This window comes from Oncorhynchus gorbuscha, linkage group LG15 (assembly GCF_021184085.1).
Source record: "Oncorhynchus gorbuscha isolate QuinsamMale2020 ecotype Even-year linkage group LG15, OgorEven_v1.0, whole genome shotgun sequence".
Taxonomy (NCBI): Eukaryota; Metazoa; Chordata; class Actinopteri; order Salmoniformes; family Salmonidae; genus Oncorhynchus; species Oncorhynchus gorbuscha.
Window position 1 is genome coordinate 37,774,040 of NC_060187.1, and position 26,942 is coordinate 37,800,981.

At 46.5% G+C, this 26,942-nt stretch overlaps 1 protein-coding gene across 1 annotated transcript in view; it reads left to right on the forward strand.

The window, feature by feature from the left end:
- lingo3a (leucine rich repeat and Ig domain containing 3a) overlaps positions 1-12,837 on the forward strand; it is a 42,208-nt gene extending 29,371 nt beyond the window's left edge. Inside the window, exon 2 of the mRNA XM_046301313.1 lies at positions 8,216-12,837. Coding sequence (XP_046157269.1) covers positions 8,266-10,086 — 1,821 coding nt within the window. The 5' untranslated portion in view covers positions 8,216-8,265 and the 3' untranslated portion in view covers positions 10,087-12,837. The remainder of the gene's footprint in view (positions 1-8,215) is intronic.
- The last annotated feature ends 14,105 nt before the right edge of the window (positions 12,838-26,942 follow it).

A 26,942-nucleotide genomic window follows, 5' to 3' on the forward strand; every position in this document is an offset into this window, starting at 1 on the left:
TCTGTAGTATATCCAGCAGGCGAAGCGGTTGAACTCTAGACAAGCTAGATGGTCTCTTTTCTTCAAACGATTCCAGTTTATCCTCACCTATCGGCCCGGGTCGAAGAATCTCAAACCGGATGCCCTGTCCCGAGTCTACGCTCCTGCCATTCGAGATGACACGGACATGCCTGTCCTTCCTGCTGCTAAGATCGTGGCTCCAATCTCGTGGCAAGTTGAGGATACCGTGAGACGAGCTCAAGCTATTGAACCGGACCCGAAAGGAGGTCCTGACAATCGGTTGTTTGTCCCCAAGGCAGTGAGGACTCAGGTCCTTCTGTGGGGGCACTCCTCTCACCTCATCTGTCACCCGGGCGTAGGTCGCACCTTGGAGTTCATCCAGCGTAAGTTCTGGTGGCCTACCATAAGAGAAGACGTTGCCACTTTCGTCAATGCCTGCCCCGTGTGCTGCCGGGGCAAATCTTCTCACCTCCGCCCGCAAGGACTCCTTCACCCTTTACCTGTTCCCCACAGACCCTGGTCCCATATCTCGTTGGACTTTATTACTGGCCTTCCTCCATCCCATGGCAATACTACTATCCTAGTCATTATCGACAGGTTTTCAAAGGCGGCCAGGTTCGTCCCTCTGACTAAGTTACCTTCTGCCAAGGAAACGGCTGAGTTGGTAATTAATCATGTGTTCCGAGTCTTCGGCATTCCTCAAGATATGGTTTCTGACAGAGGTCCCCAGTTCGCCTCTAGGTTTTGGAAGGCCTTCTGCCAACTCATGGGGGCTTCTGCCAGTCTATCTTCAGGGTACCATCCGGAGTCCAACTGCCAAACTGAGAGGATGAATCAAGAGCTGGAAACCACCCTCCGATGTATGACTCGTAACAACCCGTCCACATGGTCGTCCTTCATTGTTTGGGCCGAATACGCGCACAACACCTTGCGCTCCTCCTCCACTGGTATGTCCCCGCACGAGTGTCAGTTTGGCTATGCCCCTCCATTGTTCCCGGACCAGGAGACAGAAGTCAGAGTGCCTTCAGCCTTGAAGTTCGTCAGACGCTGTCGGCTTATGTGGAGGAAGACCCGTTTTAATCTTATGCGTTCCTCACAGAGGTACCAACAACAAGCCAACAGACGTCGCCGTCCCGGGCCTACCCTGCGCCCCGGCCAGAGAGTCTGGCTCTCCACAAGAGACTTACCACTACGGGTGGAGTCTCGCAAGCTGTCCCAAAAATACATCGGTCCCTTTAAGGTTGCCAGGAGAGTTAACCCAGTTTCTTATCGCCTACACTTACCCAGATCCCTTAAGATTAATCCCACGTTTCACATTTCCTTATTAAAACCTGTTGTTTTTTCTCCCCTTGTCCCGGCAGACAGACCTCCCCCTCCGCCTCGTGTCATTGGAGGCCAGCTGGCTTATACCGTCCATCGGATACTGGATTCCCGCCGGGTGCAGCGGTCCTGGCAGTATCTGGTGGACTGGGAAGGCTACGGTCCCGAGGAGCGCTCCTGGGTTCCTACCAAAAACATACTGGACCCTGACCTCATTCGTCAGTTCAGGGCCCTCCACCCTGAGAGAGCTGGTAGGAACGTCAGGAGCCGTTCCTAGGGGGAGGATTCTGTCAGGATTTGGCCAGGGTTGTTCCAGTTTTTGGTCACTAGATGCCCCCATTGTGCCTTTTGACCTTTTGTTTTCCCTTGATCCCCATTATTATTTGCACCTGTGCCTCGTTTCCCCTGATTGTATTTAAACCCTTTGTTTTCCTCAGTTCTTTGCTCTGTGTTTGTATGTTAGCACCCAGCCCTAGTACTCTGTGAACACTTGTTGATCCCGGTGGACTCTCTTGTGGAATTCTGTTTTTTGTTCTTGTTTGTTTGTTTTTGAGTATCTTTTGAGGCTTTTTGTGCTATTCCTTCCACCTTGTGGATTTACCTTTTTTGTCTTGGAGGATTACCTTTGTTCTTGTGGAATTCCTTTTGAGGTTGTGGAGTTACATGTTTTCCTGAAGAACTTCACTTTTTACTTCATTAAATACACCGTCTTAAGTACTGCTGTGTCTGCCTCATCTTCTGGGTTCTGCCGACTATTCGTGGCTCAGTTGGTTAAGTGACTGTTTCTCACTCCGGAGACCTGGGTTCGTAACCGGGTCCTGACACCTATATCCCCATTATTTTGTATAGTCTACTTCTTGTTATTCCTCTGATGAAGATGTAGGGTTGCACTATCATCACGTAGTCCTCCCTCCATCTCTGTATCTGTGTTGATGTTGTGTAACAGGTCTGGGCCTGTCCCCAGAGAGGGTTGACAGACTCTTGGGGCTTTAAGGAGAGGATGTTTATTTTAGAGTCCTACTGCCGGCGGCGGCGCCCACATGCCTCGGGTGCCACACATGGCTGACTTATTAACTGTACCAAAGCCCAGTCCTCTGTCTCTATACGACCCTCTGTCACTGACTGCAATGCTACTCACCCCGCCTGCCTACAACCACATCTGGAGTGCACAGCCACAAGTGTCTCAACCCTCTGAATTTATAAATGGCCCAGAGCACCCTCTGACACTATGAAGGCAAATTACGAACACACCCTTTATTGCATGAGAGAAAATGTTTGTTTTGAGTCATTTTGGAGTGAAATGATGTGTGACTCGAATATATGTCATGTAGCATTACGGTGATGGAGTTTGGGACATTGGAGAGTGACATTTACTATAACTTAATGTTATTTTGAGCAAAAACTATGGTGTTAGCTCGAACTGACTTTGCTTTGAGGGATAGATTGTTTTGGAAGTGTTTGTCAAGGACCCCACCTTATCCCAGTTTTTACCTCAGAGCGATATGCTGTCAATGCTGCCCATTCAAAATGTCAGCTTACCCTTTGCCACCCAACAATGAGGTATGCCTAATGTAACTATACCCCTTTATAGTCAATGTAAACATAATCGTCTACACAATATTCTGATTGTAAATAACATTGAAAAGACTGCTAAGAATATCCATATGACACTATGGTCTAACCTCAGTCCCAGGGTCTAACTTTAGTCCCATGGTCTAACCTCAGTCCCAGGGTCTAACCTCAGTCCCAGGGTCTAACCTCAGTCCCAGGGTCTAACCTCAGTCCCTGGGTCTAACCTCAGTCCCAGGGTCTAACCTCAGTCCCAGGGTCTAACCTCAGTCCCAGGGTCTAACCTCAGTCCCTGGGTCTAACCTCAGTCCCAGGGTCTAACCTCAGTCCCAGGGACTAACCTCAGTCCCTGGGTCTAACCTCAGTCCCAGGGTCTAACCTCAGTCCCTGGGTCTAACCTCAGTCCCTGGGTCTAACCTCAGTCCCAGGATCTAACCTCAGTCCCAGGCCTTATTGGAAAGCCAACACCTGGTTGCTGGTGAAGGGGCTGGTCTGGACCATTGTCTTGTCTATGGATCTAGTATCCATACAGTATCCATATCCACCCATCTATAATCTGTTGTGTGTCAGCGGTGGGGGTCTATGGGGGTCTAATGAGTCAGGTAAGGTCACTGTCTCTGTGTCGAGGGTCATGACTGGAAAGTGACATTTTGTCAATTATTCAGTGGCTGTTTTGAGAACCCCTCACGTATAATCCCCCACTGTTTCTTCATCATCAAATATGCATGTTGGACAAAGTCTTACCTCCGTCCTCTGTGTGCCATTGGGTTTCTCCACATGATTGAAAGTCATCACTGATGTATTTTAATAGAAAGTTGCACCTCTATAAAGCCTGAAGACACATGAACATAATGAGATGACATCCATGAGTGAGCAGACATCAGTAACACTACTTTGCATATCGCCTGAGGACAAAAACAAACTTAAGTGTTTTTGTAATTTACCTCCACTTCCATCTTCCCCTGACCTGCCATGTCACCATACTGTCCACATTGGGCCCCCAGACCACCCCTGGCTTGCTGTCCTCCAGTGGTGGAAGGGTGTCCTTGCCTGCTGTGGGGGGCCCAGGGCCCAGGCTGGTTGTGCAGAAGTGATCTGTCATGTGGCTCTGAGGTGTCATTCTGGGGAATAGAGCCCACCTGGAGAATCATTCTTCAGGCTGGCCTGCTATGCCAGGTGCCCCAGGGCTTCGCCATGCTGGCTGGGTATTACCACAAACAGAAGGGGTAACCCAGACACGTCACTGTCGCTATAAAGCTGAAGCATCCATTTGGAATGTTTTCTCACCACCAAATATGCTAGTGACAGGAAGTTCAGTCGCGGGTAGTGGGAGAGGATGGTCCTAAGTGTAACTGGGCCGACATTCTGCTAATTTCCTCATCAATGAAACATTTGATCTCAATACATTTTCTGTTCCCAAAACTAGAATCTGTTACGAACACAGTGCACAAAGTTTCATCGACTTGAAGCTTTGCTAAAAAAAAAAAAAATTGTGGATGTGTAGGAGTGCAAGGTCGACTTGAGTTTGTGCACATGCGCACTTCCCAGAGGAGGCGTTCCCTAATGGAAATATGCAAATACATGTCACAATGCATCAATATGATCTCTCTAGCTCGTGCTTGGCTTTGTTCTGCCCACTATGCTTAATTTTCTCCCACTGTAAACGACGCAGGTGAACTATCTTGGGTTAGTTATAAATACCTTTGGTATTACTGCTACTGATGGCACCTCATAGACGAGTGCTGTTTCAGACTGAGGAGGACATGCTTATGTAAAGTGTAAGTGTTCATGGTGGTGGAGCTGAAATCGATGCAAGTCCATCACTTGCAGTGGAAACACTGGAGAGATTAGATGATGATGTGCTGCCTGCTGAAGAGCGCAACACACACCCACACCTCTCCCTAGCTACCGCTAAGCAGCCTACACATTATCATCATCATCACTCCGGCCACTTCCTGGATTATACACACCAAGTCAATTCAACCCAGTGGCACAGTTGCTGATGTACGAGAGAGATATTCAGAGAAATAACTTTGTTTCAGGGATTGAACTACATTGATCCCATTAAACCCTGTTATGTTAGGTGTGAGATGTTGAGTGGGATGATTTTTTTTTTCTCTGAAATAATTTCCTGTTATTTGTTCGGAACACTTACTGTAGTCAAGGATGAGAGTCCATAGTAACATAAACAACTACCTCAGTTCTCCTGTGGAGAGGTTTGATGCTGCATGCATTACATTACATTATATTACAGTGGACTCACTGACCCATGGTGAGTAATGTGCTTGATTTGGCAGAGCTTCCGCAGTGCCCCCTCTCTCTCGGAATCCTCTCTCAATATCTGTCATGTTTCAAAATGTGCAGGCTTCACACTCCATAACTATGAATTGGTATCAGAAAGAAAGGACGGACAGACATTGTTTGGGAAACAGCTCATCTAATCCGCACATTTGCTTAATTTGCCGTCCATTTTGTCCACTAATAGCCATTACGTAAACACAGGTGAACAAGGAGAAGCAAAGAACCGAGGCTGAGGTGGGAACGGTGTTGGGGGCAACATCACAGTCACAGTGGGCCCTGCCCCTGCGCTACACAACCCACTCTATATTCTAAATCTGTCTCTGTTGCTAACCTGTGCTCTGTACTTTGGAGCTGAGAAGTCACACTTTGCTGGAGTCTCTCTGGGTGTTTCCAGTGGCTGCTGGGTAATTGGGCTCCGGTCAGAGAAGTGATGAGTTCAGGGTCACTGTGTCCACCCACTCCACTGTCTGTCTGTCTGTCTGTGTTTATCTGGCTGGCACTGTATAGTATGGTCCCTGTAGGAGAAATGGGAGAACTATCTGTCTTGGCCGTGTGCCCCCTATGAGTGCAATGATTTCATATATTATTCATTCGTTTTTACATCTGCCCATGTTTGGAGGATTGACATATGATATTAGACTCCCATTGTTCATACCAGTGCAGCTTAAATGTGATGAATTTGAAAACTTCAAAGGTTCTGGTCACGGAGCAAAACATGTGATCTTGGACCATGTAAATACAAACAGAAAGATATGCTAACAAGACAAGTACACCATAATCTTCTTTTGCTGTAAAGGACCTCATGTATTAATTCACAATTACACATAGTGTATGGGCTTCCCAAGACGAGGCAGTAACATTTAAATGGCAATTGGTATGTGTTGCGTGGACAGTTGGAGAAGTTCTAGTCAGTCCATTAATCACGTCCCAAGACAGCACTAACAACTCCCCCTCACTCTAACAATTGACACCTGCTCTGTAAGACACACTTGCAGGAACCAGCCCTGACGGACACACCAGCTGACTCTCCCAGCTCAGTCCTCCTGTGTTGGAGATAATTGTCCTATAAGAACCCACACTCACCACCTGCTACAGAACAACAGTGCAGGGTCGGTCCATGTGCTGGTCGGTGGGGGCCTTGTTAGTGCCACCAGATATGGGGACAAAAGAGGTATGATCATGTGACCTGTGAGTTTATTTACTCTTGACTTTTGGGAGGGGTGCTCTGTGGAGGGGCTCTATAGGTGGGAGTATTCTTACTCAGCTGAAATGACAATAACATATTTGAGAAGTGGATTATTTTGAACCGGGGTTGAGTCCGAGCGCTTTGTTGGGATGACTTGGTTTGGGCAGCGATGTGCCTTTAAGTCCTGTTGCCGAGGGGGAAAAAAATCAAAGGACCTCCGAGCCTGCCAAAAATGATTTAGCCTGGCAAGATAGCATTTGCAAACTGCTGCCCTAAATATGTCCTACTATACTCATCGTTTTGTTCACATGCTTTTGAGGATTACTGTAATCTGAAACTATTTCCTGTATCTCTTCAAAGCTATAGTCTACTGTACAAACACATTTATCCCTTTAAACCGATCAGAATAAATGATCAGTTTTAGGCTGACAGGTTGACTAATGGGTATACTTATTCTCTACGTCTTGAGATAATTTGAAATTAGAGCGTGTAAATCTTAGGAACATGAAAAGAATGATTAAGTAATCGGAAACAGCAGCGTGTGGGAGTTGAAAATCATCAGACATTTTCTGTTTCCCCTCGAGTGTCATTGGTCCTCTCTGATCTTCTCCCTGTGGTGGGTGTGATGGTGTGAGGGGGTTGGGTGTGTGCATATGATACTGTGTCAAAGGTGAGGAGACTAACTCCGTGTTAGAGTTCACTGAATTCTTAGTATTAACCCCCCCCCCCCATGCAAAGGACATTACATTACACTGGAACTGTAGAAAATTTGAGTCTATAATTGATTCATACATTTATAGCACTGTGTGTTGAGTGCATATTTCATGGGTGTTGCTGTGTTTGAACATACTCAGGCATACATCTGCTACTCGGTTCATGATTTCACTGTGTTCATTTATGGCCTGTAGTAAGTAGAGGATCTGTGTGCTCAGGTGACACACAGCACATTGCTCTGGGACTTCCTCATGCATGAACTAATGGGATTGACAGGTCTCATGGGTTTTTAATACACCCCCCCCCCCTTAAGCCCAACATTCAATGAATATTATGTTATGGAACATGTTATCAAATCAAATCAAATGTTATTTGTCACATGCGCCAAATGCAACAGGTGTAGGTAGACCTTACAGTGAAATGCTTACTTACAAGCCCTTAACCAACAATGCAGTTGTAGGAAAATACCTACAAAAAAGTAAGAGAGAAGAATAACAAATGATTAAAGAGCAGTAGTAAATAACAATAGTTATTCCTGGGATGTTCCATGTCACAGGTATTGTCCTGGTAAATCGGAGAAAAGGATGTATTTAGGAAAGGATTAACGCTCTGATGCATATGGTCTGTTAGAGACAATGTGGAGATGTAATGGAAGTATTATAGTGCTGTGCGCTGGGTCATAGCCTTGTATGATGTATGATCTTGCCTGCGAGCTACACTAAGGAGTCATTTTCACTCCCGGATTGAACACTAGATCTTCTGCCCAGCGGTGTGGTTGATGTTGGAGCGACAAACAGGGTACAATAGGTCGGTGAGACAGACTCGTGTTTAGATCACGCCAGTTTCTCACCTACTCATAATGAGTAAATTAACTTCTCATTATCTTCTGGGGTCGTGCCTCGAAACAGAATAATCATTTACTGGAAACTTAGGCCAGGTTTCCCATGGTGTGTAATCCTCTGAGACTCGGGCTCAGAGCACTAGCTAATTAAAGAGGTAATTAAAGTCTGTAATAGTAATTTTACTCATTTACAGTGTCTGATCACAGCTGTTGGAGGGAATAGAGATGCACTCATTTGTATCTGTCTCTCTCTCCCCTCTCTCCTTATCTCTCCCTGTCGACAGGTGTCTGGTGCACTGATCCAGCCACAGTGGTGCGGAGGTAGAGCGGGGGCATGGCGGCCGGTCCAGGCATGGGGTGGCCTGGCCTGCTCCTGCTGCTGATGACTACTGTGGCCTCCACTCAGAGCCAAGGCTGTCCCCAGCGCTGTGAGTGCATGGCCAAGCTCAAGTCTGTGGCCTGCCAAGGCAAGCGCCTGTCTGCCCTCCCCGACAGCATCTCCTCAGACACACGCCTGCTGGACATGAGTGGGAACATGCTTCGCTGGGTGGAGCATGGCGACCTCCTCTCCTACCCTCGGCTGGAGGAGCTAGACCTGAGTGAGAACATCATCAGTGTCCTGGAGCCCAACGCCTTCTCTAGCTTGCAGAACCTGAGGGTGCTGTCGCTGAGGGGGAACCAGCTCAAACTGGTCCCCATGGGCGCCTTCTCACACCTCACCAACCTCACCACACTAGACCTGAGTGGGAACAAGATCGTCATCCTGTTGGACTTCACTTTCCAGGATCTAAAGAGCCTGAGGAACCTGGAGGTTGGCGACAACGACCTGGTCTACATCTCCAACAAGGCATTCCTGGGCCTGGTGGGTCTGAGGCAGCTCACCATTGAGAGGTGCAACCTGACCTCCATCTCCAGCCAGTCTCTCTCCTACCTCCGCAGCCTGGTCACTCTGCGCCTGCGCTACCTCAGCATCTCCTCCCTGGATGACCAGAACTTCCGTAAGCTGGGCGGGCTGCGGGGTCTGGAGATCGACCATTGGCCCTTCCTGGAACACATCTCCCCCCACAGCCTCCAGGGCCTCAACCTGTCTTGGCTGTCCATCACCAACACTAACATCACCTCTGTGCCCACAGCCGCCCTACGCAGCCTGGCCCACCTCACCAGCCTCAATCTCTCCTACAATCCCATCTCAGTGCTGGAATCCTGGGCCCTTAGGGACCTGGTCCGGCTGAAGGAGCTACACCTGGTCAACACCAACCTGATGACGGTGCAGCCGTACGCCCTTGGTGGCCTTCGGCAGATCCGCCTGCTTAACCTGTCCACTAACGCCCTGGTAACCCTGGAGGAGGGTGCCTTCCAGTCTGTCAACACCCTGGAGACGCTGCGTGTAGATGGGAACCCTCTGTCCTGTGACTGCCGCCTGCTTTGGATTCTCCAGCGCAGGAAGACCCTCAACTTTGAAGGGAAGTCCCCAGTGTGTGCGGGACCCATGGAGGTGCAGGGCAGGGCCCTCAGCGCCTTCTCAGACTCTGCCCTCTTTGATCACTTTACCTGCCAGAAGCCCAAGATACGCAACAGGAAGCTGCAGCCTGTGACTGCCAGGGAGGGCCAGGTAGTGTCCTTTGTGTGCCGGGCGGAGGGAGAGCCCACACCTATCATCTTCTGGGTATCTCCCCAGCGCCGTCGGATCACTACCAAGAGCACTGGACGTGTCATCGTCTTACCTGAGGGAACGCTGGAGATCCGCTACGCCCAGGTGACTGACAGCGGCACCTACATCTGCATCGCCAGCAATGCCGGGGGTAACGCCACCTACTTTGCCACGCTGACCGTGAGCGCGCTGCCTCTGGACGCAGCGCTCATGGCCAACCGCACATACTACACAGGTGACCTCAACGAGACCAATCTGAACGATACCAAGGTCTTCCTCAAGTTCACCTTGGACCTCAAGACAATCCTGATATCCACAGCCATGGGGTGTTGCTTGTTCCTTGGTGTGGTGGTCTTCTGTTTCCTGATGCTGTTCGCATGGAGCCGGGGCAGGGGGCAGCACAAGAATAACTTCTCAGTAGAGTACTCCTTCAGAAAGGTAGATGGCCCTGCTGCCAGTGGCGGACAGGGAGGGGCCCGTAAGTTCAACATGAAGATGATTTGAGACAGAAAATGGGCCGCTCTGTTTACTTGTAGACTTAAACGGGGACAGGATAACTTTGGACTTTTTGATACTGATCCCTGTCAGTTCAGAAATCAACTCACTGGGTTCATCCAAGACAGATTACTAAGACTTCATTTTTAAAAATCTGTAAATGGCTGTATCAACAACAAAAAGGTTAATTGATTTGGTACAGTCCGATTTTTTTCAATTGCTATTTGTGTATTGGTGTATCTTCTGCAGAAGAGTCTGGATGATAGTTAATGATGTCCCAAAATCCTATTGATATGACCCCTGCACAGCTCCACTGGTCTCTCTGCAGTGCACCCTCCATCCTCACTCATGAATACATAATCACAGGGTGCTCGCTGAATGCCAATACTCGTTTAAACAGATGATATTATTTGTTTTCCCATAGGAGGACTGGTCATTTATATCGTTTGAATCTATTCTCCCACTATAGCGGATTTGAGATCCAGCTACCACAATACCACACAGGTAGAGATCTTGCATACAGTAGATAGCTGACATTGATTCTCAACAGTAGTCTGTATTGTATACTACACTGCCAAGCTATAACCATGGGCACCGTACAGAAGGACTTCTAATGCAAACTACATTACAGGATACTTCCAACCTCGTCTGTCATTCAAAAGCAAGAAATGCTGCTACACATTTGACTCGTTAAATTTTTTTAATGGATTTGTTATGTAAAGTACCATGAATGAAACCTTGTGTACCATATAGAAACCTTATGTACAGGTGAGTGATCACTCACAAAACCATACACAATTTCCTATGGGTTCAGATATCCTTGTTCTGGTGTATTCAGTAAATAGTATACACCTGTCCTCAGACTGCACCCCCTCTGACATGTGAAAAGGTGAACAAAATGTTTTGTATATACTGTATGGTTTTTGTTGGGTGTACAGATTTGTTGTCTCAATTTCTGAATATCTTGCTCTATAATCTTTCTTAATTCGTCGTTGTCTCATGGCTTCCTCCAAAGACTGTTCATACTGTATCGATTGGTTAGACATATACATCAGATGTCATACATTTGAATCTTTCAAAGCTATTGTGGTTGTTCATATTGTGGATGATTTTATGTGGATTATTCTAAGTCTAATTATTCTAACTGGTTAATAGCCAGTCATTTCATTCATAGCAAACACATATTGCCTGGCGCAGAGATTCGCCCTTTCTGTGCTCTCCAAACAACTTATGAAGGACAAGCGTGCAGTGTATCAGATCAGTTTGCTATTATGTGGAAGCAGTGGGAAGCCTGGTGACCAGCAGGGACAGTGCTTCTCATCAGGACCCAAGTCTCAGATATGCAGGAAAATGCTAATGTATCAGAGACCTTGGATGCTAGAAGAGAGGTCACAATGGAACAGAGCCAGGATGTGCTAGAGGGCCTTCATTGCCCAAATCACAAGGCTGACATCATGTGCTTTCTGCAGATAAATTAGAATAGGATCAGGAACTAAGAGAAGATTACTCTGTTCTTAAAATATTTGTAAAATGTGAATTTGATTATAACAGCAGTACATTGTATTTTTTGGAAGAGCAGTTATTGCTAAGGATTTGTAAACTTGCTAATGGCAAAAATGATTGAATCATCATCCTTCTGCACTTTGTGCAGGTGCCTGGCACATAATTATTATTCTCGAGCCGCAGCACAGGAGAAATTGCATTTACATTCCCAAAATACACTGAGTGAACAAAACAGGAACACCTGCCTAATATTGAGTTTCTCCTTCATCTACACTGATTGAAGTGGGTTTAACAACTGACATCAATAAGGGATCATAGCTTTCACCTGGATTCACCTGGTCAGTTTATGTGTGCTTGGTGTATATCCTAATATCTTATTTGGATTTAGGGTGCTAACCATGGTTTGGGACAATTACAATTTAATTTAAAATTCCAATTAAAATATTGAATTCACTCATGAAGTGGAGGATTTAGAGTGAATTCAACTTGAATTTCAAAATGTTCAAATTATGGAATTGAAATTTAATTGAAATTGGACTGTTTGGACAATTTGAAATCGAATTGACTTAGAATTGTAAAAATATTAATTATTTGAAATGTTATTGAATTGAAATTACATTTCCCAGTTGATGAAATTGATGCACTTTGTATAAAAATGTCATGTTGTATTTCTATATTCCCAGTAGAGCTAGGCTGTATGAACAGTGACATGATCAGCGATTTGGGGATCCCGAGTGGAGCAGCGGTCTAAGGCACTGCATCACAGCGCTTGAGGCATCACTACAGAAACCATTCGATTCCAGGCTGTATCACAACCAGCCATGTTTGGGAATCCCATAGGGTGGTGCACAATTGGCCCAGCGTAGTCCAGGTTTGGCCGGTGTACGCCGTCATTGTAAATAGGAATTTGTTCTTAACTGACTTACCTAGTTAAATGAAGGTACATTAAAAAAAAATATTATTCTAGTTTCTATCTACATCTGCCTCTCTTTCAAGCTTTGGTTTGGCTGTCATTGGCGCCACAGATTGTTCCCTCACTCAATGCACCACTGCCAACAGTCCCAAATAGCTTACCTTTGCTGCCCTCTGCTGGAAAGCATAGGAATCTACAGCATTGTCACAGAGAAGTTCCAGACATTTTGTATCAAATCAAATTTATTTAAATCAAATCAAATGTATTTACATAGCCCTTCTTACATCAGCTGATATATCAAAGTGCTGTACAGAAACCCAGCCTAAAACCCCAAACAGCAAGCAATGCAGGTGTAGAAGCACACTGTTTTATATATCACACTGTTTTATATATTATATATATATATATTATATATATATATACAGTATCAATAACTGTGTGTTATATCATAGTTTTGATGTCTTCACTATTATTCTATAATGTAGAAAATAGTAAAAATACAAATAAACCTGGAATGAGTAGGTGTGTTCAAATGTTTTGACTGATACTATCTATATATATATATATATGTATAAACTCAGCAAAAAAAAGAAACGTCCTCTCACTGTCAACTGCGTTTATTTTCAGAAAACTTAATGTGTAAATATTTGTATGAACATAAGATTCAACATACAACATACATACATGTGTCTAACAGAAATGGAATAATGTGTCCCTGAACAAAGGGGGGTCAAAATCAAATGTAACAGTCAGTATCTGGTGTGGCCACCAGCTGCATTAAGTACTGCAGTGCATCTCTTCCTCATGGACTGCACCAGATTTGTCAGTTCTTCTTGTGAGACGTTACTCCAAGGCACCTGCAAGTTCCTGGACATTTCTGGGGGGAGTAGCCCTAGCCCTCACCCGCCGATCCAACAGGTCCCGGATGTGCTCAATGGGATTGAGATCCGGGCTCTTCGCTGACAATGGCAGAACACTGACATTCCTGTCTTGCAGGAAATCATGCACAGAACGAGCAGTATGGCTGGTGGCATTGTAATGCTGGAGGGTCATGTCAGGATGAGCCTGCAGGAAGGGTACTACATGAGGGAGGAGAATGTCTTCCCTGTAACGCACAGCGTTGTGATTGCCTGCAATGACAACAAGCTCAGTCCGATGATGCTGTGACACGCAGCCCCAGACCACACAACCCTCCACCTCCAAATCGATCCCACTCCAGAGTACAGGCTTCAGTGTAACACTCATTCCTTCGACAATAAACGTGAATTCGACCTTCACTCCTGGTGAGACAAAACTGTGACTCGTCAGTGAAGAGCACTTTTTGCCAGTCCTGTCTGGTCCAGCGACGGTGGGTTTGTGCCCATTGGCGACGTTCTTGCCGGTGATGTCTGGTGAGGACTTGCCTTACTGTAGGCCTACAAGCCCTCAGTCCAGCCTCTCTCAGCCTATTGCAGACAGTCTGAACACTGATGGAGGGATTGTGCGTTCTTGGTGTAACTCGGGCAGTTGTTGTTGCCATCCTGTACCTGTCCCGCAGGTGTGATGTCCGGATGTACCGATCCTGTGCAGGTGTTGTTACATGTGGTCTTCCACTGCAAGGACAATCAGCTCTCCGTCCTGTCACCCTGTAGCGTTGTCTTACATGGAACCCAAACCAAACAAAACGAGGCAACGGTATGCTTTAGAAACATGCGGTCAGTTGGGCTGCTTGGAGTGTTTATCCGACTGGATAAAAAATAAATATATAATATGTCCCCCCCACTTCTAAAACCAAAGTTGCACCCCTGGATTACCAACATATTCAAATAATGACATTTTCATCAAAAACGTTATTTTTATTAATTTATTCACACTATTTCATCCTTCCACAAGATATAGTCCCGATACAAATCTAAGGTTGTTACCCAAGCCGCTGGTCGTTTGTTCGTATCCGTTCGGTTGCCAGAGTCGTGACCCAGTTGTTAAAAGTATTTTTGTTCTGTATCTACACTACCATTCAAAAGTTTGGGGTCACTTAGAAATGTCCTTGTTGTTGAAAGAAAAGCAAAAGAATGTGTCTTAAAATAACATCAAATGGATCAGAAATACAGTGTAGACATTGTTAATTTTGTAAATGACTATTGTAGCTGGAAACGGCTGATTTATGGAATATCTACATAGGCGTACAGAGGCCTATTATCAGCAACCATCACTCCTGTGTTCCAATGGCACATTGTGTTAGCTAATCCAAGTTTATAATTATAAAAGGCTAATTGATCATTAGACAACCCTTTTGTAATTATGTTAGCACAGCTGAAAACGGTTGTGCTGATTAAAGAAGCAATACAATTGGCCTTCTTTAGACTAGTTGAGTATCTGGAGCATCAGCATTTGTGGGTTTGATTACAGGCTCAAAATGGCTAGAAACAAAGAAGTTTCTTCTGAAACTTGTCAGTCTCTTCTTGTTCTGAGAAATGAAGGCTATTCCATGCGAGAAATTGTCAAGAAACTGAAGATCTCGTAAAAGCTGTGTTCTACTCCCTTCACAGAACAGCGCAAACTGGCTCTAACCAGAATAGAAAGAGGAGCGTGCGGCCCCGGTGCACAGCTGAGCAAGAGGACAAGTACATTAGAGTGTCTAGTTTGAGAAACAAACGCACCACAACTCCTCAACTGGCAGCTTCGTTAAACAGCACACGCAAAACACCAGTCTCAACGTCAACAGTGAAGAGGCGACTCCGGAATGCTGGCCTTCTAGGCAGAGTTCCTCTGTCCAGTGTCTGTGTTCTTTTGCCCATCTTAATCTTTTCTTTTTATTGGCCTGTCTGAGATATGACTTTTTCTTTGCAACTCCAGCATCCCGGAGTTGCCTTTTCACTGTTGACATTGAGACTGATGTTTTGCAGGTACTATTTAACGAAGCTGCCAGTTGAGGACTTGTGAGGCATCTGTTTCTCAAGGGTACATCAGGTGAAAATGTTTACATTTTAGTAATTTAGCAGACGAGCTTATGCAGTGCGACTTACAGTAAGTGCATTCATCTTAGATAGCTAGCTGGGATAACCACACTTCACAGTCATAGAAAGTACATTTTTCCTCAATTTACGTACAGTAGAGTCAGAGCTATTGGGGGGGGGGGTCAAGTGCAAGTGCTGGTTAAGTGTTTTTTATTGTTATTCTTTTTTATATATTTTTGGGAGGGAGAGGGGTCACGGTGAGGAGGATTTGTAAGATACTGTTTGAAGAGGTAGGGTTTCAGGGGAACTCTGCTGTCCTAGCTTTAGGGGAATCTGGTTCCACCATTGGGGTGCCAGGACAGAGAAGAGCTTGGACTGTGCTGAGCGGGAGCTTCCCTCTCATCAGGGTGCCAGGGCCAAGAGACCTGAGGTGGCAGAACAGAGTGTTCGGGTTAGGGTGTAGCGTTTTAGTATAGCCTGAAGTTAGGGAGGGGCAGTTCCTCTTGCTGTCCCGTAGGTAAGCACCATGGTCTTGAAGTGGATGCAAGCTTCAACTGGAAGCCAGTAGAGTGTGTGGAGGAGCGGGTGACATGAGAGAACTTGGGAAGGTTGAAAACCAGGTGGGCTGCTGAGTTCTAGATATGTTGCATGGGTTTGATGGCACAAGCGGGGAGCCTGGCCAACAGCGAATTGCAGTAGTCCAGACCGGAGAGGACAAGCGCCTGGATTAGGACCTGCACTGCTTCCTGTGTGAGGGAGGGTCATACTCTACAGATGTTGCAGAGCATGAACCTGCAGGAGCAGGTCACTGCTTTGTTGTTTGCAGCAAACGACAGAGTGTAGTCCAGGGTCACACCAAGGGTCTTTGCACTCTGGGAGGGCGACACTATAGAGAGGTCTTTGAGCAGTCAGGCCTTTGTAAATAAGAATTTGTTCTTAACTAACTTGCCTAGTTAAATAAAGGTAAAATAAAAATATATAAATAAATGACTATTCAACAAAACAGTACAGAATTATCAAGTTTCTTTCCAGCAAATGTCTCAGTTATATGATTGTATAACTAGCAAAGGAGTTTTGAAGATGGGGGTGCAGTATGTTTGGCAATGAAGACAACTAGCATAGTTCAGCTAGCCAGCTTGTTTAGCCAAGGAAAACAGAGAAAAACGAGTTCGGGCCTAGTGCGCATGTCAGGCTAATTCAGGAGACAGATTGTCGTTTTTATGTCCTGATATCAGGAGCCGGCGGCAAAAAGTTTGATTGAACAATTCAGAGACTGAAACTAATAAATCAGATTACTTCAATTTAAGGAGAGCAAATTTATATACAATTAAAACATTTGTGTCAATAGTAAAACAAAGCTTAAAATTATGTATGAGTGAACCCTGAGTACAGAAAATGAATGGTGAATTCGCTTCCGGACACGGGAGACTCCTCCTCCTCATCACTCTATTAAGTCTTCACATAGGAATGAATAGTGTCACGTGATCGATGGCTATTTCCAGTCATATATACAGTCATTGATAGAGTGCCACAGTGTTGTCATCATAATACCCATAAAATCTAGGTAATTTTTACTGTGACATCTTTTTCATAGGGGTCATCAAAGTTCATTGCAATATAGCTATATTTCAATTCTAAAGATAAAGAATGTGAGAATAGGCGAAGTTAGATGAAGTTAACACTTTTTTTATTCATAGTCTCTAATGAAATACAAAGAAAAACATATCAAGCTCACTTATGCTGCAATTTTATTTGCTTGCAACTGAGTTGCTTCTTGATTGCTTTGTGAAACACCCACTGCAACTAATAAGCAACTCACCTGCAACTTGGTTGCATCCAGTTTGAACTTTGCAACTTTGTGCAACCAGTTGCAAGCAACAACCAATCAAATCAAATGCTTTTTTCACATGATCCCCTCAATGGTTCGAACCTCCGGCCCAGTTGTCATTGTCAACAACACAGCTGTCAGTGCTGTGAGAACCATGATCAAGATGGACCAAAGAGACATTACCCAAATGGGAGCTGTATAAATAAATACTGGCATCAGGGCTAGTAAAGGTTAATGTACATGGTTTGGAAGTAAAGCATATATAAAAGTAAAACATATAAAAAACATAAGTATAACATATAAGTGAACCCAGAACTCTCTCTGACAAGTTTCAACTGAAATTGTTCAACACGAGCTGACTAGCTAGCAAGTTTGTTGCTAGCTTGGTTAGCTCGTTGCTAGCTAGCTAGCTTGATAAAACAGTGCTGTCTTTTTAATTTTGTCTAGCTACTATATTGCACAGCCAGCATTTTGTGTAAATCGAACCTGATAAACAAATATTTTATGAAATCCAGGGGTGCAACTTTCACTGGGAATAGGGGGGTCATGTCCCCCCCCACATTCTGAAATTGTATTTTTGTCCCTCCTAGTGTTGTAATTGCAATGTGATACAATATTGACAACAGTGTGCTTTAGGATCATGCGGACGCCTCCGATCGGTCGGGTAGGCTGTTTGGAGAGTTCAGCTCGAAGGCTGTGTGAAGGCAAACCTGGAAGGCTGGCTGGACCAGCACGGGAGAGTTGAGCATAGTTTAGTATGTAGGTGTTGAGCTCTTTCACTGATTTGTAAAAGCAAGCAGAGCAGAAACTGGCTACTCTTTAGTTAACTGGCAACGTAACTGCTGTTTAACGTAACAGAAAAAAAACTAAACTAGTATTTACTTGCAGTGCTGAGCTAGTATTGTAACTGACATGTAACATATTATTCAATTTTTGTAAATGAAAACGTGTGGTAGATCAGCTTTAAATTTGCAGACATGCAACATTAGCTAATGTTTCGTAGCCTAGTGGTTAGAGTGTTGGGCCAGTAACAAAAAGGTTGCTGGATCGAATCCCTGAGCTGACAAGGTAAAAATGTATTGTGCTGCCCCCGAGCAAGGCAGTTAATCCACTGTTCCCCGGGTGCTGAAGATGTGGATGAATAAGGCAACCACCTTGCACCGCTCTGATTCAGAATCTGAAGATTGATATTCTGACATTTTTCTTCAGTGCAATATTAGTCAGTATAGCAATGTAACATTATTGATCTGTCAGTTTCCCTAGCTAATTCACTACTTTTCACACTGACACAGTAATAAACAGCTCTACAGTTACAGGCCTCACTGTCATGGTGCAGAGTTTCTTCATCCCGCTCCCGCCTTCAACCGCAGCTTTTCATATTACATGTTATACTCCACTAAGTCCGCACCTACTGGTTTTCTGTCTGGCTCCCAACCGCTACCACACAAACTGGTCCCGAACCCAACTGCAGTCCCGCTGCGTATGTGACGCAGCTCACTTGTCAGCCATGGTCCCAGCAATTCTGTACCCTACAGGCAATATCAAATACGCAAAAATAATTTTAGAAAGTACCAGAGATTCTCACATGGCCCTTATATTAAGCTATGTCTGCCAATATACTAGATGCAGTTTGAAGAGAGCAGAGTAGGTGAGACTTACACTTTTTCTTGAGCTATTTTTATAGCCTACCTTTTAGGAGTGGGAAGATTTTCAGACAGAAAAACATGGGTGATCAATATTTAGGCCTATTTTCAGGCAATGCAGTAAAGTATTTAGGAAGTACATTTCCTTGGCAATATAACTGCTTCGTGCTTCTGCGTCCATGCATAAGCTATAGCCTACTCTATTTAATTGAGACCACACACTCACCTGACCCCCCCATGTATGGCTACTGAACTTGAAGAAGCAAGAATGATGATAGAGACACTTGCTACAATTTGCATAGGCCTATAGGATATAGCCTACCTTTTAGGAGGACGATTTGCAGGAAGAAACAAATAAATGGGTTATCAGTAGGGTACTAGGGGGTAACTTACCTCTCTAAGAACAATGTCTAATTGCTGAGACACAAAAAAAGCAACATTTGGAGAAAAATAAATGTATGTGTTGAAGGTCATTCTTAGGGGATTAATTAAACTATAAAGGGAAATAAAGGGCTACGGTTTACACTTTTTGAGTTATTTCATGAAATGTTTTTAGAAAAGTGGCCTTTTTTATGTACCGGGGGAACTGCCCCACCCACCCCACAGTAGAAGATTATTTATCCGTTTTATTTAGAAATCATTTAGTAAGTAATACTTTAAAGCTAAATATAGTTGTCTTATTTTAATTATTTTAATCAAATATGGGGGGGAAGGGGCCTCCCGGGTGGCGCAGTACCACCAGAGATTCTGGGTTGGAGTCCAGGCTCTGTCGCAGCCGGCCACGACCAGGAGGCCCATAGGGCGGCGCACAATTGGCCCAGCGTCGTCCGGGTTAGGGAGGGTTTGGCCGGCAGGGATATCCTTGTCTCATCGCACACTAGCTACTTTTGTGGCGGGCCGGGCGCAATGCACGCTGACCAGGTCGCCAGGTGTACAGTGATTCCTCCCACACATTGGTGCGGCTGGCTTCCGGGTTGGATGGGCATTGTGTCAAGAAGCAGTGCGGCTTGGTTGGGTTGTGTTTCGGAGGACGCATGGCTCTCGACCATCGCCTCTCCCGAGTCCGTACGGGAGTTGCAGCGATGAGACAAGACTTAACTACTACCAATTGGATTCCACGAAATTGGGGAGAAAAAAGGGGTAAAGACAAATATGGGGGGGGGAATGGTGTTTCATATGTCACCATTAATATCTGCGCTATGAGGAGATTTGAAGGGGGTAACTAGCCCCCCCTTATGGTTATGAATGTGATTATTCAAGTCATTTAGATCATGACTAGCCCACTTAGCACTAGTTTATGCTAACTTACTAGCTAGCAACTTCACTAGCAGTAAATGCTAGCCAGCTAACTAGTTATTATAAGCTGCTATAAGTGCTAGCTAGCAACCTTACTAGCAGATCATCTGAAATAAAATACATAATATATAACGTAACTTGTTTGCAGTTGTAAATGTTTCCACTTGTGACTGATAGCTTTACAGTTCATGTTGCTTTATGTCCTTTAACAGTCCCTCCAGGATTTCATTTTTTTTTATTTCTGCAGACAAAAATGCTTGATTTTGTGGCAGCTTTCCTGAAATTCTGCGATACATTTTGCGATGTCTTTCTTTCACGTTAATTTCATATGAAGCAATAAAAGTCATATGTGCTCAGTTTTAGGATGATTTTAAACAGAATACATAATACAAAAACAATTAGAAACATCTAAAGTAATCTATTTTGTTTATTTCTCTGAACAAACAGCTCTGTCATAATCCACTCACACATTCACCCACACCCACCTCTCCTCTCCATCAGGCTTGGGGCTTTGCTATCAACACGAGATGCAACTCCCATTCCCCCTCTCTCTCTCTTTCTCTCTCAACCCCCCCCCAAATAGATTTAAAGCTGATCAATCGCTTTCAATTTGAGGATTGATATTTCTTCCTCATAAGTTGTCTTCAAAATACTTGAGATTGTGATTTCTTTCCTGAAAGAGTCTTTAGGGAGATAAAGTACAGAAAACCTACAAATTGAGTTGTGGTTGATATTGTATGTACTACTCCATTTCTAAAAAAATTCTGAAAGATTGTGCTTTCGTGAGCCTCTGTAAGTTTTACAGAGAGAGAGTTTAAAAGGGCGAAGCTGACAAATTGCACTCAGTGCTTTGAGCAGCGCTCTCCATAGGCAGACTGAGGAGAGCAGAGTGCCCACCACCCTACTAAAGCCAAGGTCAGACTGGGGAGAGCAGAGTGTGGACCACCCTACTAAAGCCAAGGTCAGACTGGGGAGAGCAGAGTGCTGACCACCCTACTAAAGCCAAGGTCAGACTGGGGAGAGCAGAGTGCCCACCACCCTACTAAAGCCAAGGTTAGACTGGGGAGAGCAGAGTGCCGACCACTCTACTAAAGCCAAGGTTAGACTGGGGAGAGCAGAGTGCCCACCACTCTACTAAAGCCAAGGTTAGACTGGGGAGAGCAGAGTGCCCACCACCCTACTAAAGCCAAGGTCAGACTGGGGAGAGCAGAGTGCCCACCACCCTACCAAAGCCAAGGTCAGACTGGGGAAAGCCCAAGGTTAGACTGGGGAGAGCAGAGTGCCCACCACCCTACTAAAGCCAAGGTCAGACTGGGGAGAGCAGAGTGCCGACCACCCTACTAAAGCCAAGGTCAGACTGGGGAGAGCAGAGTGCCCACCACCCTACTAAAGCCAAGGTCAGACTGGGGAGAGCAGAGTGCCGACCACCCTACTAAAGCCAAGGTCAGACTGGGGAGAGCAGAGTGCCGACCACCCTACTAAAGCCAAGGTCAGACTGGGGAAAGCAGAGTGCCGACCACCCTACTAAAGCCAAGGTCAGACTGGGGAGAGCAGAGTGCCCACCACCCTACTAAAGCCAAGGTCAGACTGAGTAGAGCAGAGTGCCCACCACCCTACTAAAACCAAGGTCAGACTGGGGAGAGCAGAGTGTGGACCACCCTACTAAAGCCAAGGTTAGACTGAGGAGAGCAGAGTGCCGACCACCCTACTAAAGCCAAGGTCAGACTGGGGAGAGCAGAGTGCCAACCATCCTACTAAAGCCAAGGTCAGACTGGGGAGAGCAGAGTGCCGACCACCCTACTAAAGCCAAGGTTAGACTGGGGAGAGCAGAGTGCCGACCACCCTACTAAAGCCAAGGTTAGACTGGGGAGAGCAGAGTGCCGACCACCCTACTAAAGCCAAGGTTAGACTGGGGAGAGCAGAGTGCCCACCACCCTACTAAAGCCAAGGTTAGACTGGGGAGAGCAGAGTGTGGACCACCCTACTAAAGCCAAGGTCAGACTGGGGAGAGCAGAGTGCCCACCACCCTACTAAAGCCAAGGTTAGACTGGAGAGAGCAGAGTGCCCACCACCCTACTAAATCCAAGGTCAGACTGGGGATAGCAGAGTGCCCACCACCCTACTAAAGCCAAGGTTAGACTGGGGAGAGCAGAATGCCGACCACCCTACTAAAGCCAAGGTTAGACTGGGGAGAGCAGAGTGCCGACCACTCTACTAAAGCCAAGGTTAGACTGGGGAGAGCAGAGTGCCAACCATCCTACTAAAGCCAAGGTCAGACTGGGGAGAGCAGAGTGCCCACCACCCTACTAAAGCCAAGGTTAGACTGGGGAGAGCAGAGTGCCCACCACCCTACTAAAGCCAAGGTCAGACTGGGGAGAGCAGAGTGTGGACCACCCTACTAAAGCCAAGGTTAGACTGGGGAGAGCAGAGTGCCCACCACCCTACTAAAGCCAAGGTTAGACTGGGGAGAGCAGAGTGTGGACCACCCTACTAAAGCCAAGGTCAGACTGGGGAGAGCAGAGTGCCCACCACCCTACTAAAGCCAAGGTCAGACTGGGGAGAGCAGAGTGCCGACCACCCTACTAAAGCCAAGGTCAGACTGGGGAGAGCAGAGTGCCGACCACCCTACTAAAGCCAAGGTCAGACTGGGGAAAGCAGAGTGCCGACCACCCTACTAAAGCCAAGGTCAGACTGGGGAGAGCAGAGTGCCCACCACCCTACTAAAGCCAAGGTCAGACTGAGAAGAGCAGAGTGCCCACCACCCTACTAAAGCCAAGGTCAGACTGGGGAGAGCAGAGTGTGGACCACCCTACTAAAGCCAAGGTTAGACTGAGGAGAGCAGAGTGCCGACCACCCTACTAAAGCCAAGGTCAGACTGGGGAGAGCAGAGTGCCAACCATCCTACTAAAGCCAAGGTCAGACTGGGGAGAGCAGAGTGCCGACCACCCTACTAAAGCCAAGGTTAGACTGGGGAGAGCAGAGTGCCGACCACCCTACTAAAGCCAAGGTTAGACTGGGGAGAGCAGAGTGCCGACCACCCTACTAAAGCCAAGGTTAGACTGGGGAGAGCAGAGTGCCCACCACCCTACTAAAGCCAAGGTTAGACTGGGGAGAGCAGAGTGTGGACCACCCTACTAAAGCCAAGGTCAGACTGGGGAGAGCAGAGTGCCCACCACCCTACTAAAGCCAAGGTCAGACTGGGGAGAGCAGAGTGCCGACCACCCTACTAAATCCAAGGTCAGACTGGGGAGAGCAGAGTGCCCACCACCCTACTAAAGCCAAGGTTAGACTGGGGAGAGCAGAAGAGTACTAAAGCCAAGGTTAGACTGGGGAGACCCTACTAAAGCCAAGGTCAGACTGGGGAGAGCAGAGTGCCCACCACCCTACTAAAGCCAAGGTCAGACTGAGAAGAGCAGAGTGCCCACCACCCTACTAAAGCCAAGGTCAGACTGGGGAGAGGGGAGAGCAGAGTGTGGACCACCCTACTAAAGCCAAGGTTAGACTGGGGAGAGCAGAGTGCCCACCACCCTACTAAAGCCAAGGTCAGACTGGGGAGAGCAGAGTGCCAACCATCCTACTAAAGCCAAGGTCAGACTGGGGAGAGCAGAGTGCCGACCACCCTACTAAAGCCAAGGTCAGACTGGGGAGAGCAGAGTGCCGACCACCCTACTAAAGCCAAGGTCAGACTGGGGAGAGCAGAGTGCCGACCACCCTACTAAAGCCAAGGTCAGACTGGGGAGAGCAGAGTGCCCACCACCCTACTAAAGCCAAGGTTAGACTGGGGAGAGCAGAGTGCCGACCACCCTACTAAAGCCAAGGTTAGACTGGGGAGAGCAGAGTGCCGACCACCCTACTAAAGCCAAGGTTAGACTGGGGAGAGCAGAGTGCCGACCACCCTACTAAAGCCAAGGTTAGACTGGGGAGAGCAGAGTGCCGACCACCCTACTAAAGCCAAGGTTAGACTGGGGAGAGCAGAGTGCCGACCACCCTACTAAAGCCAAGGTTAGACTGGGGAGAGCAGAGTGCCCACCACCCTACTAAAGCCAAGGTTAGACTGGGGAGAGCAGAGTGTGGACCACCCTACTAAAGCCAAGGTCAGACTGGGGAGAGCAGAGTGCCCACCACCCTACTAAAGCCAAGGTTAGACTGGAGAGAGCAGAGTGCCCACCACCCTACTAAATCCAAGGTCAGACTGGGGAGAGCAGAGTGCCCACCACCCTACTAAAGCCAAGGTTAGACTGGGGAGAGCAGAGTGCCGACCACCCTACTAAAGCCAAGGTTAGACTGGGGAGAGCAGAGTGCCGACCACCCTACTAAAGCCAAGGTTAGACTGGGGAGAGCAGAGTGCCGACCACCCTACTAAAGCCACGGTTAGACTGGGGAGAGCAGAGTGCCGACCACCCTACTAAAGCCAAGGTCAGACTGGGGAGAGCAGAGTGCCGACCATCCTACTAAAGCCAGGGTTAGACTGGGGAGAGCAGAGTGCCGACCACCCTACTAAAGCCAAGGTTAGACTGGGGAGAGCAGAGTGCCGACCACCCTACTAAAGCCAAGGTCAGACTGGGGAGAGCAGAGTACCGACCACCCTACTAAAGCCAAGGTTAGACTGGGGAGAGCAAAGTGCCGACCACCCTACTAAAGCCAAGGTCAGACTGGGGAGAGCAGAGTGCCAACCACCCTACTAAAGCCAAGGTCAGACTGGGGAGAGCAGAGTGCCGACCACCCTACTAAAGCCAGGGTTAGACTGGGGAGAGCAGAGTGCCGACCACCCTACTAAAGCCAAGGTTAGACTGGGGAGAGCAGAGTGCCGACCACCCTACTAAAGCCAAGGTCAGACTGGGGAGAGCAGAGTGCCGACCATCCTACTAAAGCCAGGGTTAGACTGGGGAGAGCAGAGTGCCGACCACCCTACTAAAGCCAAGGTCAGACTGGGGAGAGCAGAGTGCCGACCATCCTACTAAAGCCAGGGTTAGACTGGGGAGAGCAGAGTGCCGACCACCCTACTAAAGCCAAGGTTAGACTGGGGAGAGCAGAGTGCCGACCACCCTACTAAAGCCAAGGTTAGACTGGGGAGAGCAGAGTGCCGACCACCCTACTAAAGCCAAGGTTAGACTGGGGAGAGCAGAGTGCCCACCACCCTACTAAAGCCAAGGTTAGCATAGTAAAACACCACTCACCTTGATTCTTCCAGTGCTTGCCACAGTCTTCCCTGCTACCACTTCAGTCATGGTGATCTACCGCTACTGTGGGAACTGTTCTGACATTCTCATATGCTTTGCTGATTCCAAGTGACTGTTGATTGTTGACTTTCTCTAGTTTCCAAAAACATTTGTAAATGGTTTTGCACTGTCGTTAGCTGTTATTTTTGTTGGCAAATGAGATTTCTGTTCATTGTAGTGCCTGTTAGCCATCAACAATCACCCATCATTTTAGCATGGGAATACGCTGACTGTAGTGACGGGTTGTTCGCGAACGAGTCGGCTCTAAGATCTGGCTCTTGTAGGTGAACGTTGGGAGCCACCTCGCATATCATAAGAGCCGAATCTATTTGTAAAAACATATTTTTTAATTAACATATGAATAATCAAAATATTTAAATTAATAGAATTGACTCATTTAAAGAACGAAAAAATAATAATAATAATAACATAGGCCTAAATGCTCAAGCGCACACATTCTTTCTGACTGTCTGCTCAGACTAACAGCCTCACCTGTTGTTCCTGTCAATCAGACACGCAATGTCCACCAATGAACCAAAGATGCATGAGGGAGGGCCAAGCCAACTCACTCACAGTCACACACTTAGCAGCCGAGAAAGAGGAACTACATCATTATTTAATCCAGTATTATACAGTGGGGCAAAAAAGTATTTAGTCAGCCACCAATTGTGCAAATTCTCCCACTTAAAAAGATGAGAGAGGCCTGTAATTTTCATCATAGGTACACTTCAACTATGACAGACAAAATGGGAAAAAAATCCAGAAAATCACATTGTAGAATTTTTTATGAATTTATTTGCAAATGATGGTGGAAAATAAGTATTTGGTCAATAACAAAAGTTTATCTCAATACTTTGTTATATACCCTTTGTTGGCAATGACAGAGGTCAAATGTTTTCTGTAAGTCTTCACAAGGTTTTCACACACTGTTGCTGGTATTTTGGCCCATTCCTCCATGCAGATCTCCTCTAGAGCAGTGATGTTTTGGGGCTGTTGCTGGGAAACACGGACTTTCAACTCCCTCCCAAAATGTTCTATGTGGTTGAGATCTGGAGACTGGCTAGGCCACTCCAGGACCTTGAAATGCTTCTTACGAAGCCACTCCTTCGTTGCCCGGGCGGTGTGTTTGGGATCATTGTCATGCTGAAAGACCCAGCCACGTTTCATCTTCAATGCCCTTGCTGATGGAAGGAGGTTTTCACTCAAAATCTCACAATACATGGCCCCATTCATTCTTTCCTTTACACGGATCAGTCGTCCTGGTGTTTCCACCCCCATGCTTCACAGTAGGTATGGTGTTCTTTGGATGCAAGTCAGCATTCTTTGTCCTCCAAACACGACGAGTTGAGTTTTTACCAAAAAGTTATATTTTGACCATATGACATTCTCCCAATCTTCTTCTGGATCATCCAAATGCTCTCTAGCAAACTTCAGACAGGCCTGGACATGTACTGGCTTAAGCAGGGGGACACGTCTGGCACTGCACAATTTGAGTCCCTGGCGGTGTAGTGTGTTACTGATGGTAGG